Source organism: Neophocaena asiaeorientalis, unplaced genomic scaffold, assembly GCF_003031525.2.
Source record: "Neophocaena asiaeorientalis asiaeorientalis breed wild unplaced genomic scaffold, Neophocaena_asiaeorientalis_V1.1 scaffold70, whole genome shotgun sequence".
In the NCBI taxonomy this organism is placed as follows: domain Eukaryota; kingdom Metazoa; phylum Chordata; class Mammalia; order Artiodactyla; family Phocoenidae; genus Neophocaena; species Neophocaena asiaeorientalis.
In genome coordinates, this window is record NW_020175410.1 from 10,388,263 (window position 1) to 10,409,070 (window position 20,808).

Consider the following 20,808-nt stretch of genomic DNA (forward strand, 5'->3'; position numbering starts at 1 on the left):
CCATCCCCTCACTTTCAGTCTGTATGTGTCCCTAGGTCTGAAGTGGGTCTCTTGTAGACAGCATATAGATGGGTCTTGTTTTTGTAACCATTCAGCCAGTCTATGTCTTTTGGTTGGAGCATTTAATCCACTTACATTTAAGGTAATTTTCTATATGTACGTTCCTATTACCATTTTCTTAATTGTTTGGGGTTTTATTTTGTAGGTCTTTTCCTTCTCTTGTGTTTCCTGCCTAGAGAAGTTCCTTTAGCATTTGTTGTAAAGCTGGTTTGGTGGTGCTGTGTTCTCTTAGCTTTTGCTTGTCTGTAAAGGTTTTAATTTCACCATCGAATCTGAATGAGATCCTTGCTGGGTAGAGTAATCTTGGTTGTAGGTTTTTCCCTTTCATCACTTTAAATGTGTCCTGCCACTCCTTTGTGGCTTGCAGAGTTTCTGCTGAAAGATCAGCTGTTAACCTTATGGGGGTTTCCTTGTATGTTATTTGTTTTTCCCTTACTGCTTTTAATATTTTTTCTTTCTATTTAATTTTGGATAGTTTGATTAATATGTGTCCTGGCGTGTTTCTCCTTGGATTTATCCTGTATGGGACTCTGCACTTCCTGGACTTGATTAACTATTTCTTTTCCCATATTAGGGAAGTTTTCAGCTATAATCTCTTCAAATATTTTCTCAGTCCCTCTCTTTCTCTCTTCTTCTTCTGGGACCCCTATAATTCGAATGTTGGTACATTTAATGTTGTCCCAGAGGTCTCTGAGACTGTCCTCAATTCTTTTCATTCTTTTTTCTTTATTCTGCTCTGCAGTAGTTATTTCCACTATTTTATCTTCCAGGTCACTTATCCGTTCTTCTGCCTCAGTTATTCTGCTATTGATTCCTTCTAGAGAATTTTTAATTTCATTTATTGTGTTGCTCATCATTTTTTTGTTTGTTCTTTAGTTCTTCTGGTTCCTTGTTAAACATTTCTTGTATTTTTTCCATTCTATTTCCAAGATTTTTGGATCATCTTTACTATCATTATTCTGAATTCTTTTTCAGGTAGACTGCCTGTTTCCTCTTCATTTGTTTGGTCTGGTGGGTTTTTACCTTGCTCCTTCATCTGCTGTGTGTTTCTCTATCTTCTCATTGTGCTTAACTTACTGTCTTTGGGGTCTCCTTTTAGCAGGCTTCAGGTTTGTAGTTCCTGTTGTTTTTGGTGTCTGCCCCCAGTGGCTAAGGTTGGTTCAGTGGGTTGTGTAGGCTTCCTGGTGGAGGGGCCTAGTGCCTGTATTCTGGTGGCTGAGGTTGGATCTTGTCTTTCTGGTGGGCAGGTCCATGTCTGGTGGTGTGTTTTGGGGTGTCTGTGACCTTATTATGATTTTAGGCAGCCTCTCTGCTAATGGGTGGGGTTGTGTTCGTGTCTTGCTGGTTGTTTGGCATGGGGTGTCCAGTACTGTAGCTTGCTGGTCGTTGAGTGGAGCTGGGTCTTAGGTTGAGATGGAGATCTCTACGAGACTTTTGCCATTTGGTATTACATGGAGCTGGGAGGTCTCTGGTGGACCAATGTCCTGAACTTGGCTCTCCCACCTCAGAGGCACAGGTCTGATGCCCAGCCGGAGCACCAAGACCCTGTCATCCACACGGCTCAGAATAAAAGGGAGAAAAAAGGAAAGAAAGAAAAAATAAAGTTATTAAAATAAAAAATAATTATTAAGAAAAAAATTTAAATAAAAATAAAGAATGAAAGAGAGAAGAGAGCAAGCAAACCAAAAAAACATCCACCAATGATAACAAATGCTAAAAACTATACTAAAGAATCCAAGAAAAACCAAAAAAATGGACAGACATAACCCTAGGACAAATGGTAAAAGCACAGCTATACAGACAGAATCACATGCAGAAGCATTCACATACTCACAAAAAGAGAAAAAGAGAAAAACATATGTATATCGTTTCTCCCAAAGTCCACCTCCTCAATTTAGGATGATTCGTTGCCTATTCAGGTATTCCACAGATGCAGGTACCTCATGTTGATTGTGGAGATTTAATTCGCTGCTCCTGAGGCTGTTGGGAGAGATTTCCCTTTCTCTTTGTTCACACAGCTCCCGGGATTCAGCTTTGGATTTGGACCCGCCTCTGCGTGTAGGTCGCCTGAGGGCGTCTGTTCTTCGCTCAGACAGGACGGGGTTAAAGGAGCCGCTGATTCGGGGGCTCTGGCTCACTCAGGCCTGGGGGAGGGAGGTGTACGGAGTGTGGTGCGGGCCTGCGTCGGCAGAGGCCGGCGTGACGTTGCACCAGCTTGAGGCGCGCCGTATGTTCACACAGCTCCCGGGATTCAGCTTTGGATTTGGCCCCGCCTCTGCGTGTAGGTCGCCTGAGGGCGTCTGTTCTTCGCTCAGACAGGACGGGGTTAAAGGAGCCGCTGATTCGGGGGCTCTGGCTCACTCAGGCCTGGGGGAGGGAGGTGTACGGAGTGTGGTGCGGGCCTGCGTCGGCAGAGGCCGGCGTGACGTTGCACCAGCTTGAGGCGCGCCGTGCGTTCTCCCGGGGAAGTTGTCCCTGGATCCCGGGACCCTGGCAGTGGCGGGCTGCACAGGCTCCCCGGAAGCGGGGTGTGGAGAGTGACCTGTGCTCGCACACAGGCTTCTTGGTGGCGGCAGCAGCAGCCTTAGCGTCTCATGCCCGGCTCTGGGGTCGGCGCTGTTAGCCGCGGCTCACGCCAGTCTCTGGAGCTCCTTTAATCAGCTCTCTTAATCCCCCACTCCCCGTGCACTGCAAAACAGAAAGAGGCAAGAAAAAGTCTCTTGCCTCTTCGGCAGCTCCAGACATTTTCCGGGATTCCCTCCCGGCTAGCCGTGGTGCACTAACCCCTTCAGGTTGTGTTCACGCGGCTAGTCCTCTCCCTGCGCTCCGACCGAAGCCCGAGCGTCAGCTCGCAGCCACGCCCGCCCCGGCGGGTGAGCAGACAAGCCTCTCGGACTGGTGAGTGCTGGTCGGTGCCATTCCTCTGTGCGGGCATCTCTCCGCTTTGTCCTCCGCACCCCTGTTGCTGCGCTCTCCTCCGTGGCTCTGAAGCTTCTCCCACCCCTCCGCCACCCGCAGTCTCCGCCCGCGAAGGGGCTTCCTAGTGTGTAGAAACCTTTCCTCCTTCACGGCTTCCTCCCACTGGTGCAGGTCCCGTCCCTATTCTTTTGTCTCTGTCTATTCTTTTTTCTTTTGCCCTACCCAGGTATATGGGGGAGTTTCTTGCCTTTTGGGAGGTCTGTGGTCTCCTGCCAGCGTTCAGTAGGTGTTTTGTAGGAGTTGTTAAACACGTAGATGTATTTCTGATGTATTTGTGGGGAGAAACGTGATCTCCACGTCTTACTCTTCTGCCATCTTGAAGCTCGGATCTGCTTTTCATTTATTAGAATGTAGCGAAACTGTAGGATGAGGAATGAGTGACTTAGTGAAGTCAATGAAGAATTATTTTTCTTAAATGTGATGAGATCCCTCTTTCTTTTTTTCTTCTCCAGTTAATGGTAACTGTGTTTGGGGGGAATTTCTTTTAGAGTTACTGATTGTATCAGTCAGGGTTCACGTGCAGAGCACAGAATTCACACTTTATCTCTCTGGTTTTCCTTGCCATACTTCCCACTGGCCCCCTTTTAAACCAGTCATTGAAGTTATGTTATTTTTGGCTGTTTTTATTTTTGTATTTGGGATGTACCTAGTTAGTATATATGTTTTGCAAATGCTGTTGTTATTTATAATGTTTGTCTTATCAAAAATTTTACATATTCAGTGTTCTTCAGATTCTGCCCGTGGAACATAGATTTGGGGAATTGACCTGAAATTTCTATACTGTCTTTAAACAAAGGTTAACTTCTCCCAGTTTATGGGAAAACATATACTGCATAGTTTTTCCAGTTCTCCCCCCCTTCTCCCTTAACCTTCACTTGGTGTGAATGTTATGTGCTTCTGTATAAAATTCTGTATTGAATTAAGTAGTAAATGGTGATAATTCATAGTCATCTGCCAATAATCCTTTTTCTTCTTGGTGATTTACTCCCTAACTATGTTTGAAAATTACTTTATTTAAATCTCTTGATATAAATATTTTGTTTTAATGGTGGCATCTATTCTTATAAATGCAAATTCAGAAGAGTAATGATAAAGCAAATCAGGCAATCAGATTGTAAGAATAGTATCTGTAAATATTTACATGCTATTAGTATGTGAGAAATATACACATGTATATAAAACAATGAAAATCAGCCTTTTGGAAAAAATCTAGAGTTTCATGAATCTTCTGAGAAGCCCAATGAACTAAGGATTGTCAGGTGATGCAACGTGCGCTTGCCGAGCAGGTGTTCTGAGTTGGCTTAAAAAGGGAGGCTATATTTCTTGGCTCCCTTTTTCCAGTTCACAGAACTTGCTAGCTCCTGGTTTTGCCACCAGGTAGACTCCATCTCAGTACACCTTCAGAACGCTGGCATGTCTAACTGTAACTTAAGTGTAACTGTAACTTAACTGTAACTGTGAAGTGTTCTGTACACATCAGGTGACCTGACTTAAAAGTGCTGGGCCACTATATGGATTGTTTTCTCCTGTGCCTTCCACCCTGGGAGAGTTACAGAGTGAAAGCTTTCTTTCTCTCACAGAGGTGTAGTCCTGGTGGTGCATTTTGGGATTAGTAAGTAAAAGAACGCTGTGGGAATTTAGGGCGGGGGAAGTTCACTCTAAAACTGCGTTGCCCAGGGAAGGCTTTATGAAGTGTGTGGCATGGTGAATTAAGTTGATTTTAAAGGATGTGTTATTCAGATGGAGCAAGAATAGTTCACTTTGTGGAAACTTACCTTTGCTTTTAAAAGGAAACCCAATTAAGTGCTGAGGGTCACCATAGGCCTTTTAAAAAACTGTTACGGTCTTGAGATGTAGAACTCGAAGGGAATTTCTTTGCTCTTAAAGGAGAGGATAGAGGCATTTCATGCTGGCTTATCTTCTCCAATAGTGTTTGTCCTACGCCACCTTTCTCAGAATATAGACCCAAAGGGAGGGGATCTTCTGAGACTCTTAGCACTATCATCAATCATAGGTTGGTTAGCAGTCTTTTTTCTTCTCGTTAATTGAACAGCAAAGAACACTCACTAATTGAGGATTTTAAAGAGATTACAAATTCTTATGGATAAAAATAGCATTAGTGGTTACAAGTACTCAGCTGAAGTTAAGAGTTATCAGTCTTGCTTTGGGAAACAAGGTGACCAGCTAACTGGTTTCAGGAAAACTACCTCTCCTATTCCAGTGATTAGTTAATAAAATTATTCCTGACAGTGGCAGGCCAAGAAGCTCAGGCAGTTACATATTTCGAGACAGAGAACCCATTGTCCAAAGGTCTCAGAAGAGCCTTTGCAAACACACAGAAAGGATTTAGAACAATTTGCATAAATCTCCCCATGGATAGCGACATGGCTCCAGTATTGGGGTGGTTCCAGGAACCCCTCCTTGGCTGTATCGTGGGGTGACGCTGTGCTTGGTGAGAACTCAGTCTCCTGACGGTTTTTGCCAGCAGGATGGGGTGATGGGACGCTGAATAAGCCTACTGTTTGGTTCCACATAAGGACTCTTTTGTGTTGGCCTGGGGCAGCCATGTTCAAGTTTGTCTTCTTTTTCCCCAATGATGTTTTTGGACTTTGTGGGCTGGAGAATTAAGCACAACACCTATTCTGAGCTAATCTGTCAAACTTTGCTCTGAAAGCTAACCATAGCCCCTTGTATTCTAGAATGTGGTAAATAATAGTCATACATATGGAGACTTAGGATTTTTTTTTCATTGAAGTATAGTTGATTTACATTATTAGTTTCAGGTGTACAGCGTTGCTATTCAATATTTTTTATAGATTATACTCCGTTTAAAGTTATTACAAAACAGTGATTATATTTCTCAGTGCTGTATAATTGGAGACTTCTGGTTTCTTAAAAGTACGGGGAGAGGAGGAGACTGCTTGGCATGACCAGATAGCTGGGCATTCACACCTGTCCATTGTGGAACTGTGGGAAGTAATTCCCTTCTGTTAATATTGTTTGCCTTGCTCACTAACTTCTCTAAGAACTATGTTCTCTTACATAGTTAACGAACAAGTTGTACTTTAATATTCGCCTATGAAAGGTGTGGGTCACTCTGGAGTGTAGTTTAAAATGCCAGGTGGTTACAATTCTGTTTCAACTTTTTTTTCTTATTCATTTTGGCAAAACAATGGTATATATTAAACACTACGTATTAGGAGCTTTACTGGTTTCTTGCACGGAATGTTATCATTCTAGAAGCCGCATAAGGAGTCTTAATTTAAAATCCAGAGAGTAGTTTATGCACTGGGGAAATTTAGTGCTTTAAGTGTAAAAATGAAATCCACTGATTTCTAACCTGGAGTTTATTTTCTTTCAGTCTGCTAGCTTGATTTCTCAGCTTTGTTCTAATAATATAAACATTTTAATGTTTATTTATAGGTGGCTTTAACCAAGAGAGCAGATCCAGCCGAACTTAGAACAATATTTTTGAAGGTCAGTATAAAGGAATCTATTTTGTTTTTTGTTTGATTTGTGTTCTGTAACTTTGAAGATTATTTTTGAGCAGCTCTTAATTTCATTGTTATATTAAAAAAAAAATCCCCCAAAGTATCTTAAGATGTGTAAAAGAGATCCTTTACAGTTATATCTATTTTTAAAAATGTATCAGATACTTGTAGGCGACTGTTTGTGATGGCTGCATGGTTTATGTTTTACTTTCTTTTGTCTCACACGGTATTAGGTATTGAAACAGAGTTGCCCGGGCGGTGGGGGGGATTTAGTCTCACAACCCATTTACCTTTCCAGGGTTGACTTGTGCAGTTTGATGATACTAATACTTTTCCTCCTAAGAAGTTTAAAGCTCTTCGTAAACATCTTAGTAATCCTTCTTTCATCCAAAGGGGACCAGCCTTGTCTCTCCTTAGAGCATTATTGTTGCTCTTATCATCTTCATCATATCATTTTCCTTCAACTGTGGTGCCCTTGAGGAGGCCCCAGTATGAGTAATAGTAGATACTACATTACAACAGACAGCACACAAGTTTATTTCCTTAGTTTCTTACGCTTGCACCTACTTTGTGATATTAGGCACTGAGTGATTAATACTCTAATAAAAGCCTACCTCAGGTCCCAAACACTGGACCACTTTTAAGGTTATTTAACTGGCAATGAAGTACTAAAAAAAAGAAGGAAAAGGCCGCTTTTGTAAAGAAAATTTTTAAAAATATATATGTGGACCTTTTTTAAACATGGTGAAAAGGTAGCTGTAAAGAGGATCAAGCCTTCAAGTGAGAAACTTATTATACTGCTATCTATCAGATACATGGCTTAGGAAGTTATTCTGTGAGCATCAGTTTCCTCATCAAACTGCGTCACTATTAAAAAATTGAGGAATCAAGGAATTTGAATACTGATAGGATTATTTGATATTAAAGAATTGTTATTAATTGATTTTTTAGGCAGGTAATGGTATTCCGAATATGGGAACTATAGAGTCTTTTTCATTTAGCGATGTACACTGAAGTATTTACAGATGAGATTATGATATCTGAGATATGCTTTTAAATAACCCAGTTTTGGTGAGGTAGGAGAAATAAGCGGGCAGTATGTTGGTAATTTTTGCAATTGGGAAATGGAATATTGGGTTTATTATAATTCTCAAACTACTTTGTATTTATTGATATATGAACATTTTCATAACGTCATAAAAATTTGTAAAGATTCAATGAAAAAACTTACTTGAAAGTGATACGCATCAGATACCGATACAGTAAATGCTTGAAATTAAATAATTCAAAAAAAGAGACGGACTCCAAGAGAAAATGGTTAAAAGTATGAGCAAAATATGAGAAAAAAAATGTATAAGGTGGATTGTATTATATATAAGAAAGCAGAATTCTTTATAAATTTGTTTTTTGCCCGGAAAGGTCAATACAGTGTAGAGATTCTAAGGTGGAAAAGAATTCTGGATAACGAAAGTCCAGAAAACAGAAACACATTTCCTTCTCATCTAGACTAGTGTTTGTCGCTGTGCACGTTGGGCCCCCCATGATTGGGCTGAGGTGTGTATGAGTGAACCATAGACATTTTAAAGGTGTGTATTTAAGGTCTACTCTTATGATGTAATTCTGGAAGACCACTTGCAGAAGAGCACATGAGTGGGTTGCTAAGGAGCCTAGAGAGATGCATAAAACTTGTTAACTCTAGCTGGCAAAGTCATAATCATTCCTTGAACTCAGGATCTGTGTACTTCCCATTTTCTAAACCAGCAATAGCTGTGGGCATCCTTCTGACGGGAAATGGGAACAACTTAGAGTGTCTCAGTAGATGGTGCATCTTGGATACTTACTGGTCTTCTGATGTGATCCAGTGCAAAGGCTCCATGTAAAAGCCGTGCCCACCTTTTGATGGCACGTGGTGGCTGGTGAGGCTGGGTTAAGATTCTGCTTTGGAACAACGTATCTTTTTTCCAGCTGCCACATCTCAGTAGCAGGCAAGTCTTTACTGGAGACAAATGAGATTGGTCAGGTAGACCCAAGGAGGGTAGCAGTCCATGCAGAGTTCTGGAGAGCCACCTGTGGGGCTTCTGCGTCAGCGGGCCGGAAGGCTGGGCTGGAATCTTTGGGACCAGATAGGGGAGTGCTGCCTTCTCTTGGCGTGGCTGGGACTACGTGGCTTTTGAGTGAGAGTTCCATATGACTTAGAGTCCGAGAGGATGATGTGGGGCAACTGTCCCCGAAGAAAACAGTGGTCAGCAGTTTCTGGAAGGGATTGTGGATCTGGCAGAGTTTCGGGTGATCTCATCAGGCTTGGGTAGTGTGGTACCAACACAAATCCACCTTGGCTCCGCACGCTGAGGATCTCGTTTACTCTCTGCCGCAGACGCTGTTATGGGGGAAGAATAGGGAGAGAGGCGCCTGGGGGCCGGACCAGGCGTGTCTCTGCTGGGGCTGGGCTTTTCAGTTAAGCGTGGATCAGCTGTGAGCATGCTGTAAACCTGACTGCTTTGCTGACTTTCTGTGACTCTTTCCTGACTTTCCTTATTCATAAATATCCCAACCTTCTCTCTGCTAAACTATTTAGATGATTCTTCTGTAGCTTAGGGGAGGTGGAGAGAAGCTTCACTGTACCCTTTGGACCAGATGTGCTGGTAACAGGGGAGTGGCAGCTGTGAAGAGCAGAGAGAGCTAGCAGAACCAAAACAGATAAGGAAAGAGGGGTCCTGGTGGGCTAAAATGGGCCCAATTCTGGCTTATTTTAGTTTTTTGAAAAGAGTTAAAATCAATTCCACTTCGGTTTTTGAAGCTGCTTACTGTATGTTAAGTACAGTGTCAGGTGTTGGGGATATAAAGATGCATAAATCATGGCTCCTGCCCTTAACTATCTCACTGTGTGTGTGTTTAAGTGTAAAAAAATAATATGGTTGATCTGCATTATGTAGCATTAATTAGCAGGGAGATGATGTGGGGCTAATTACATCTTCCTAGAGAGGGTCATTAAAAGTTGCGGGAGGTGGTGATATTTGAGCTGGTATTTATCAGATGGAGAAGGTGGAGGAGGGTTGTGGAGCAAAGGAAGACCGTTCCAGGCAAAGGCAATAGCATGACCAAAGCAAAGAGCTCTAAGAGCGCCAGGTGTGGCAGTGGCCTGCAGCATAGGGTCTTAGGCAATGGTACTAGAATGGTAGGCAGGGTGGAACTTGGCATAAAGCATCCCCAGCCTAAGGTGTTTGAATTTGTTTATGCAGGCTTTTCTAGTGATATGTGGCGGGTAATGTTTTGTCTGGATGTAGAAGTTGAGGCCTAGGTGTAGTCAGTTTTGTTTCTAACCTAAACGTTGACATGGGGTTTTCCTCTGCCTAACACTTTCCGTGCTGCTTCATGTTAAACAGGTGTGTATTTGAGTGCTTACAGTTTAAATAAAACCCCATGGAAATTCGCAGTGAGTGGGATGTGCAGAAAAAGGAGACTAGATTTACAGGCATGCAGAAGGTAAAAAAAAATCTTAAGTCAGCACAGTCAAGGGTCACTTGTGTGGTTAAAGCAAATGCCACAGGAAATGGGAGGAGGGAGCAGTCCCTGTGGTGGGAAGAGGTCAGAGAAGGCTCCTTGGAGAGGGAATTTGTGGAGCCCCGGGGTCGCGTGGGAGCTGGGCAGGCACTGAGGAGGGCAGCCGAGGCTTCTGGGAAACAGGACCACATTGGAGGGAAGGCCTGGAGGTGGGTTTGGGAGCAAACAGCCTCCAGATTGAAGGATTCCTGCTCATTCTTCAAATGTTTATTTAAATTCAACTCTGTGCCAAGGAGTCTGCCAAGTATTACAGTGTGTGGGTGACAAAATTAGAAAGAGAATTGGGAGTTTGCTATTTCTGCTAAACAATAGGAAGCTAGTGAAGGTTTTCTGAGTTATCCAGCGACATGGAGTGTGGGTCTGAGATTTGACTGGTGCAGCAAGACCATGGGTTAGGCAGCGACGGATGTAATTGTGGTGTGAGACCCTAATAACTTGATGAGGGTTTTGGTAGCAGGGAGAATGGAGAACGGGCAAGTTAAAGACATTTTGAAGGACCATTTGGTTGAAAATGACTGATCTTTTATTCTTTGTCAACAAAAGCATAATATATACTTTAAAAAATGTTTGTAGGCAAAATTGGAAAAATAATTCCTTCTTTGAAAAACTTTTTTCTTATGACAAAACAGTTCCTATGTTTTGAAAATTTAAAAGGCAGATGTGTATAAAGAAATGTAAGTTGTGATCCGTATATAGTTATGTCTATATGTTTATATATACATGTATCCATTTCCCTCTCCCTGTTTCTTTGTCTCTGTATATGAATATAATTATTTTCCTTAACAGGAGGAAAAATACCATTTTGTATCCATTTTTTCCCTCACCTAAGATGTTATGAATACCTTATCCTATAATTGAAAGCATTTCTGCATTATTTTTATTGCTATCATATTACTGTATATGGCTGTTTTTCCATAATTTATCTAGCCACTCCCTATTATTGGATATTTACTTGTCTTCTCTGCTCTGCTATCATTAACACCACTGTAATGAATACCCTTGAAACTACATTTTTGCATATAGCTAGCATTTTCTTAGGATAAATTCATAGAAGTGGCATCGTTGGATTAAAGAGTGGGTTTACAACACTTTAAGGCTTTTGGTTCTTGGCAGACTGCCTTTCAAGAAGATTGTATCAGTACACGTTTTTGGGAGTATGGAAGTTTTCATTTCTCCACATTATGACGTCAACTCAGATTATTTAAAAAAATACAGCAGCAGCAATAAAAAAAAACCTTTCTGCCAACTTGTTAGTTGAAAAATTGTATCTTCTTTTAAATTTTTATCAACAGTAACATATTTTTCTGTATTAACTTTGTGATAATTGTATTTAAAATTTTTTGTTATAATTTACAAATATACAGAAAATAGAGTAGTACAGTAAACACCCACATAACCACCACTTAATTGAAATTAATATCTGTCATATAGTTTCATATATATATTTAATGATATATTTCAGTGTAAGTTAGCTGTCACCAGGATTCAGCCGAAATACTTTGGCATACAGCTCCAAATAATAAGAACAGTTTCCCTCCTGGCCGTAACATATATCACTGTGCACTTAATGAAATTAATAGTAATTCCTTAATAACATAAAATACTTGATCCATATGCAAATTCTTAATTATACTTTATTCCACCCCATAACAGGGAATCAGGGTGAAGAATGGTCAGACGTAGTGATCAGGTGTGCACAGCATTTCTCTGTGGCTAGAAAACAGTCAAGGAGAATTTGCCCTTCAGCCCTCAGATGTGAATGATTTGTGGCAGACATGGGTGGCTGGATGATTATAGTTCTGGTGTGTTCACAGTTGATAGACTATTTTGTTCCACCAGTGGTGAGCAGGCCAGTTAGGCCCCCCGGCCTCTGAGCACACAGTGTAGTGACACATTCCTTTCCTTTGCTACTGTATTCATTGGGTGTGGTGGTGCGTCTTCATGTTGACAGTTGGCTTATTAGTCAGGGTTCTCCAGAGAAACAACCAGTAGGAGATATCTCCATCTCTAGCTCTAGCTATTTATCTATCTAATGAGATTTATTATGAGGAATTGGCTCATACCATCCATTTTAGAGGCCGAGAAGTCCCATGATATACTGTCTGCGGGCTGGAGACCCAGGAAAACCTGTGTTGTAATTCAGTCCCAGTCTGAAGGCCTGAGAACCAGGGGAGCTGATGATGTAAATCCCAGTCTGAGGGCCAGAGAAGACAGGTCCCAGCTCAAGCAATGGGGAAGGATAAAAGGTGTGAATTTTTCTTTCCTCCACCTTTTATTCTATTCGGTCCCCAATGGATTGGATGAAGCTCATCCATATTGGGGAGGAAAATCCACTTTACTGAGGCCACAGATTGAAATGTCACTCTCATCCAGAAACACCTTCACAGACACACCCAGAAACAATGATTAATCTGGGCACCTGTTGGCCAGTCAAGTTGACCCATAACATTAACCATCACAATTAGTATTATACTAGGTTGTGCAAGGAATCCTAAAAGCCTTCCCATTTTATAAGTATATATGTTTGATCATATTAAAACTTCCAAAAATTGTAAGGGAGAGAAGCTTCAGGTCATTTGTAAAATCTATTACCAAAGAAGGATTAAATAACATTTCAAAGATGTGGTAGCTGTAAGGTATAGTCCACTCCCCTGACAGGGACCCTCTTTCCATCAATCTAAGGAAAACCTTTGACATGTTCACTTTAATCACAGGCAGACCACCCCAGCCTTGGTGATGAGCTGATTTTTAAAACTGCAGAAAACTGTGTTCTTTGTGTCCAAATTAACATGTTCTTACATTTAGGAGATGATTTATCACCTCTAAAAAAAATGAGGCAGGTAAAATATCTGAGATTTTTAAATGTCAACTGTTTATTGAGGGTTAAATGAAGTGCACAAATCATAAATGTACAGCTCCATGAATGTTCACAAAGTGAGTACACCCAGGTACCCAGCACCTCAGAAGCCCTCTGATGCCCTTCCTAGTTAATACCTGCTCCTTCCAAGAGTAACTAGCTGTCCGACACCATATATTAGTTTGCCTGGTTTTCAACTTTATATAAATAGAATAATACAATATGTATTCTTGTGTCTAGTTTCTTTCACTCTTGCTTTATTTGTAAGATTCATGCATGTTGTCACGTGTAGTTGGTATTAGTTTATTCCATTGTGTGAATATACCACAGTTCATTTAAATATTCTACTGTTGACATTTGAGTTATTTTCCATTTCTTCACTATTCAAAATAATGCTGCTGTGGGGTGGGACCAGCTTAGTGCTGTGGCCCCGATCCAGCCTCTACCCAAGGTACACACATGGGGGAAAGAGTGAAACCCGCACAGAAATGCACCCCTAAAGCCCTCAGGCCCTGGCCATGTCCCAAACCAAGGCAGAGACTGCTGTCATACCCAAGAGAAACCCAGCTCCCACCCCCAATAGAGCTGTGATGACCACTGAGCGGAGAAGCCCTGGCTTGCACATGGCTCTGGCTCTAGCCCCTCCAACTCCAGCTCCACCTCCTACCAAGGCGGTAGCTGCCAGTACACCCTGGAGAAGACACAGCCCGTGCTCACATCAGATCTTTCTGTCCCACCAAAGCCACTGGGCACGTGCAGACTGCATATGGATGCTCCAAGGACATGCCTTCAAGGCCAGGAGAGGTAACTGTTTCACCTAATTTCATAGAGACAGAGAAAGTTAAACAAAATGAGAAGACAGAGGAAAATGTTTCAAATGAAAGAACAAGGGAAAAAACCACTAATGAAACAGAGATAGGTAATTTACCTGATAAAGAGTTCAAAGCATTAGTACTAAGAATCTTAATGGGGGGAAAGAATAGATGAACACAGTGAGAATTTTAAAAAAGAACTAGAAAATATAAAAAAAGAACCAGCCAGCACTGGAGAATGTAATAACTGAAATGAAAAAAAAATACACTGGAGGGAATTAACAAGAGATGAGGTGATATAGAGCATATAAGTGATCTGGAAGATAGAGGAATGGAAATTGCCCAATAAGAACAGCAAAAAGTAAAACATTGTAAAAAGTGAGGATAGTTTAAGGAACTTCTGGGACAACATCAGGTGTACTAACATTTGCATTTTAGGGGTCCCAGAAGGAGAAAAGAGAAAGGAGAGTAGAGAGGGTATTTGATGAAATTATGGCTGAAAACTTCCCAGATATCCAGGTACAGGAAGCACAGAGGGTTCCAAACAAGATGAACCCAAAGAGACCCACACTAAGACATACACTTAAAATGGCAAAAGGTAAAGGTAGAGAATTTTAAACGCAGCAAGAGAAAAACAAAGTCACATTCAAGGGAACCGCCATAAGGCTGTCAGCTGATTTTTCTGCAGAAACTTTGCAGGCCAGAAGGGAGTGGCATGATATATTTAAAGTGCCGAAAGGGAAGAACTTACAACCTGGGATACTCTACCCAGCAAGATTATCATTCAAAATTGAAGGAGAAATAAAGAGCTGCTCAGACAATCAAAAACTATAAGAGTTCATCAATACCAAATTGACCTTCAAGAAGCATTACAGGGTCGCCTTTAAGTGAAAAAGAAAAAGCTCCAATAAGAAATTACAGGAAGGGAAAAATCCCACTGGTAAAGGCAAGTATATAGTAAAGGCTGTAGATCAGCCACTTAAATAAGCCAGTATAAAGGCTAGAAGCCAAAAATTGTAAAATTAACTAAACTACAATAAACAGTTAAGAGACAGAATGAAGGTGTAAGGTAGGACCTCAAAAACAAAATGTGGCAGGGAGGAATAGAAAATGTAGATCTTTTAGAATGTGTTTGAACTTATATGACTTAATCAGTTGAAAACAAGTAGATATAGTTGTAGGTCAACATATATGAACTCCATGGTAACCACAAATCAAAAAACCTACAGTAGATACACAAAAACTAGAGAGAAGGAAACACAAATATATCCCTAAAGAAAATCATCAAACAACAAGGGACAAGACTAAAAGAAGAAGAAAAGAACAGAGAACAACTATAATACAAAACAACCAGAAAACAAGTAACAAAATGACGACATACTTATCAAAAATAATATTGCTGTGGACATTAAAATGCTAAAGCATGGGGTTTTTGTTTTTGTTTTTTGGTGTGAAATTGCTGGGTCTCTGCTTACGTGTATGTTCAGTTATAGTAGATATTGCCAGGCAGTTCTGAAGTGCTTCACCAGTTACATTTGCTTCACATTGGTTATTTCTTTTTAATTATCTTATGTATGAGTAGTGGTATCGCATTGTAGTTTTAATTTCCATTTTCGGTGGAATTTTTTTAGGGGTCGGTAGCTTGACAGTGATTCTAAAGATCATTTGGGGAAAATCAGAGTGATTATGGCCAAGAAGACTTGCAGGAGAAAAGTAATGCAATGTATGTGGAGTATAGTTGATTTACAATGTTGTGTTAGTTGCAGGTGTACAGCAAAGTGAATCAGTTATACATATACATATATCCACTCTTCTTTTAGATTCTTTTCCCATGTGGGTCATTACAGAGTACTGAGTAGAGTTCCCTGTGCTATACAGTAGGTCCTTATTAGTTATCTGTTTTATATATAGTAGTGTGTATGTGTCAATCCCAGTCTCCCAATTTATCCCTGCCCCCGTTCCCCCCTTGGTAATCATAAGTTTGTTTTCTATATCCACGACTCTATTTCTGTTTTGTAAGTTCACATTCATTCGGCAGATATTTATTGAACATGTTTCATTATCTGCCAGGCGACAGTCTGGAACTTGAGGGATATAGCAGTGAGAAAGGGAAAAAGTCCTGTCCTGGCAGAGCTTTCCCTCTAGTTATAGCAATTAAGATGCATGTAATCTTGCAAGAGTAGACAGGTCAATGCCTAGGACAGACCTGAAACATTTCCTGCTGCAGTGATGACAGGAGCTGTCAGCCCATCCTGGCATTCTCCCATGGAGTTTGGTCAGAGTACATCTTGACCTTAGGAAGCCATTGACAACTGATCAGAAGTGGTACTGAAGATGGACTTGCTTGCCAAGGCTTTCCCTGGTGACCATATGATAATTTAGTATGTGGTAAACATTACATCCTAAATGGGGGAAGAGAGAATGATTTGATGTATGATCCTAGGACAACCAGGAGAGTAAGTAGAAAAGACTCAATGTGGAGGATCCTTTTTCAGACCACATAGAAAAACAAAGTACCAATAATGTACTGAAACTTAAAGGTAAAAGATAAACCTATTCAAGAAAAGCTAAGAGAAAATGTGGGTGAATATTTAGTCTTGAGATGAGGAAGAACTAGTTTCTAAACTTAAAAGTAATGGAAGAAATTGCAAAGGAGATAAAAATCTATAGCCTCAATTATATAAAAATGTTAAACTCGAAAAATATTTACAACAAGTATGGTAGACAAAGGGGGAAAAGGCTATGTTCTCACACTGTTGGTGAGACTGTAATTGATACAATCTTTCTGGAGAGCAGTGTGTTAATAAGTATCAAGACCCTTAAAGATGCTCTCCTTTGACTCAACAATTTCTCTTGCTCCAGTGTAGCCTTTGAAATTTGCCAGGAATTTGGACAAATGTTACATACAAAGCTGGTTACCTTAGCTTTTTTAAAAAATACCCAAAACTGGAGATAATCCAGTAATCTAATAATGTCTACTGATGGGAGAAGAGTTAAACTGTGTTTTTAAATAAATAAATTATTCACTACTATAAGCGCACATAGGTATAATTCTAAATCATAGGATTGCTGTTATTAGAAGTGACATTTCCTTTATATTTCTGTCTTGTTTTGCCTCAGTTAGGAAAATCAAAGTATAATCCTACGGTTGCAAAAAGCCAAATTCATTGCTAGCTGAAGAATAGTAGGATTAGTGGGCCGTCTTTGAGCTTTTCTTTTGTACTGTGCTAAAAAATGTTAAACAAAAACCAGTAATCTAGAACATTTATAAAATACCTGTTGTGTGTAGGGCATTGTGCTGAGTGCATTACATGATTGTCCATTTATTTCTAGTATCAACCTTAAGAGCAGGTAGTGTTGTTATCCCCATTTTACAGGTGAGGAGCCAGAGGCCCAGAAAGCTTTAGTTACTTACCTGAGACCCTACAGGTGGTAAGATGCAGAGGCAGAAGCAGAGCTCTCTGCAGCCCAGGCCCTACAGACTCTAAAGCCCATAACTGAGTATCTAACCAAGAGCTTATCCCACATTGGAATGACTGAAATGTAGAAATGACAAGTGACTTTTTTTAAAATTAATTTATTTTTATTTATTTTTGGCTGCATTGGTTCTTCGTTGCTGTGCGTGGGTTTTCTCTAGTTGTGGCGCGCGGGCTTCTCATTGCGGTGGCTTCTCTTCTTGTGGAGCATGGGCTCTAGGTGCGCGGGCTTCAGTAGTTGTGGCTCTCGGGCTCTAGAGCACAGGCTCAGTAGCTGTGGCGCACGGGCTTAGTTGCTCCGCATGTGGGGTCTTCCCGGACCAGGGATCGAACCCATGTCCCCTGCATTGGCAGGCGGATTCTTAACCACTGCACCACCAAGGAAGCCCTGACAAGTGACTTTTTAAAACAGTTTTAACTGGGATTAACTGCAGTTACAGAGGGAACAGAGGTGCTATCATTGCACCTCTGTTCACTGTGCTCTCCCATCACTGTGGCTGCTGTCACCCAACTAGCTCTCTTCTTGTAGTTCATGGTCCTCATCTCTCCACCCCCCAAATCACTGTTTGATCCCAAGGATCAAGAGGCCCTCCCCTGCTCCACAGGGGTATGTGTGATCCCCATGTTGTTTCTCAGCATTTCCCACAGCCCCCGGTCCTCCACAGAACAGAAATGAGCAGGCTCCACTTATGTGAACTGGAACGTCTTGCAGGCAAGACCTGGGGGAACGCTGTGAAAAAGCATCACATGCCACCTTAATCTCTTTTTTTTTTTGGCCACACTGCGCGGCACGTGGAACTTCCCTGACCAGGGATTGAACCTGTGCCCCCTGCAGTGGAAGTGTGGAGTCTTATCCACTGGGCCACCAGGGAAATCCCACCACCTTATTCTTGTTAACCATTTCTGCTCTAGAATGGAGAGGACACTAACCACAGCAGCATTTCTTACCTGCTTCCATAAAATCTCACAGCAGCCATGTTGTTAACAGTTTGCTCTCCAGCTTATCCTTTTTTTTTTTATTCAACGTTATTGCCTTTGAAACAGGAAAGGGGGCAAAAGAATTGGGTTGTTTTCATTCATGATTTCAGAATTCTACTTTAAAAAAAAAAAAAAAAAACTATGTTCTTGCTAAAGAACAAGACAAAAGTTGTCCTTCTAAATTTCTGTAAACCTGGGTTTCTCAAGCTCAGCGCTGTCGACAGTTGGCTGGGTGACTCTGTTATTGGGGTGGAGGGTCGTCCTGTGCACTGTGGATATTTAGCAGCATCCCTGGCCTGTACCAAGTAGATGCCAGTTTCTGCTTCTGCCCCTCCCCCCAAGTTATGACAATCAGAATTGTCAGCAGACACTGCCAGATGTCCCCTGTGAGGAAATGTGAAAACAGAGGCAGCTCAGAGCTAGAGAACTCCACCCCAGAAAGTCAGGTAACGTACAGAGAAGGCTCGTCCTTGTGCGTTGTGCTTGGCTGTGGGGGACATTGGTGTATGTAAGCTGGACAAGTCAGGCTAAGCTGCCTGCAGTTGAGAACCGCTGGTATAAAAATAAAACTCGGCAAACTTAATGGGGTTTTGCTTTTTATTTGGAGCGATGGGAAATAACTGTCCTTGTGAAGAGTATATTGTCATGTCTGATATTTCATCCGTTGAACATTCTCCGCTTTTTCACATATTGGTTATATACTTTTGAGAACAAAATATATTTTCTCTTTTTTTAAACAGTATGCAAACATTGAAAAAAATGGTGAATTTTTCATGTCTCCCAATGACTTCGTCGTTCGATATTTGAATATTTTTGGAGGAAGCCAGCCTAATCCAAAGACTGTGGAACTTTTAAGTGGTGTGGTGGATCAGACCAAAGATGGGTATGTTTATTTTTAATTATCTCGTTTAATTGTTTTTTGTTTGAAACAGCTTTCTGTTCCTTTAATGATTAGGAAGTCAGTGTTTACCTTCCCATCTCTTAAGAGCATTTTCTCTCCCTATTACAATTAATACGTTATTTTAGAAATAATACCCTTAACATTTCCTTCAGTGTTCTTATCACAGTTGGGGATTCTATATGTGTATTTCTTGACATAGTTTAAACAACTGTTTATAGTTTCACAACTCTTGTAGTTGAATGGTGTGAAGATGTACTCAAGTGTATGTAGTATATTGGTATTTTTGAAGGCCACTGTAAAAATTGTGAGTAAATTTAAAACATAGCTCTGTGAACTTTTCTACAGTCTTTCTCTCTGCTCAAGTAACTTTTAAATGTCACATATGATTAAATGCTCTAAATCTAACAGACAGAGTAATGATTCCAAATCCCCAAGAAGGGCATTCTGCCCAAGCTGGAAGAGAGACACTGGACCATCTAAAATTAAATAGGACACTTTGCAAAATGCCTTTGGATTTTTTTTCCCTTACCAGTCTTTTCTGTTTACATTTTTAAAAATGAGTCATTCCTAAGTATAAGAATGCAGTTGGGGCTTCCCTGGTGGCGCAGTGGTTGACAGTCCGCCTGCCGATGCAGGGGACACGGGTTCTTGCCTCGGTCCGGGAAGATCCCGCATGCCGCGGAGCGGCTGGGCCCGTGAGCCGTGGCCGCTGAGCCTGCGCGTCTGGAGCCTGTGCTCAGCAACGGGAGAGGCCACAACAGTGAGAGCCCCGTGTACCGCAAACAAAACAAAACAAAAAGAATGCAGTTGGCTTTTACCATTAAGTGCAGAATTTTGGGCTCCGAAATATTGGTAATACGACCGCCAGTGTCCCCTAATAACCAAGTATAATATATAAAAAGTAGCCTTCTGTATATAAACTGTAGTAGATCCAGCCATCTGGCCTTGCCATGTGCCAGCACCCCCTTTGATAGATTAAGGCACCTGCCATTCTGGGGTGGTGTTCTTTAGCTCTGAACATTCTCTGTCGGTCCTGTGTCTGATTTTCCCACATGCATGGGTTTGAGATGCAAACAAAGTAAACTCCAGTGCTGCAGTGCGAATGCTCTCAGTTTTACCAGCACCTTCCTTTTCTTGCTTATGCACCTGTTGTTCCATCATGCATGGAAGTAACCTCCTCTAAAGTGAAAGTCTTGCAGATGGGAGGGGAGCGCAGAGGAAATTGGCAGTCATACGTCTTGTAATATGCTGGCAGATTGCTGGATTATGCTGTCTCTGTTTGTTCCAGTAGCAGTTACTTGGGCTACGTCTGTTTTCTACCTCCCCAAGGTGGGATTCTTTGCTTGATAGGAAAATGTCATGTATGAGCAGGTCTTCCTTCCCTCACAGGACCTCTCTGGGGAGGTGCAGGGTGAGGCAGAGGTATATTTCACAGTAGTCCATTCAGGCTAAAGCTAGACAGAACATAGATTTATTCTAGCAAATATATATATATATTTTTTTTGAGGAAAGTTTGGTTGCTTCCACATACTCTGTGCTTACACGATTCAGAAGAAGTGTGACCAAGCTCATGTGCAATATGAATGATCAGATTCAATGTTTAAGATCATTTTTTTCTTATTTGATAGTTAAATTTTTTAAGCTACAGGAAATTGAAAGAATTCAGTGAATGCCCAATAGATACCTTTCATCT

At 41.2% G+C, this 20,808-nt stretch overlaps 1 protein-coding gene across 2 annotated transcripts in view; it reads left to right on the plus strand.

Annotated features, from left to right (window-relative positions):
• Positions 1-20,808, plus strand: part of SLC25A13 (solute carrier family 25 member 13) — a 200,640-nt gene that overhangs the window by 25,750 nt on the left and 154,082 nt on the right. For both annotated transcript variants that reach the window (XM_024767160.1, XM_024767161.1), the window contains exons 2-3: positions 6,463-6,516; positions 18,955-19,097. In XM_024767160.1, coding sequence (XP_024622928.1) covers positions 6,463-6,516; positions 18,955-19,097 — 197 coding nt within the window. The remainder of the gene's footprint in view (positions 1-6,462; positions 6,517-18,954; positions 19,098-20,808) is intronic.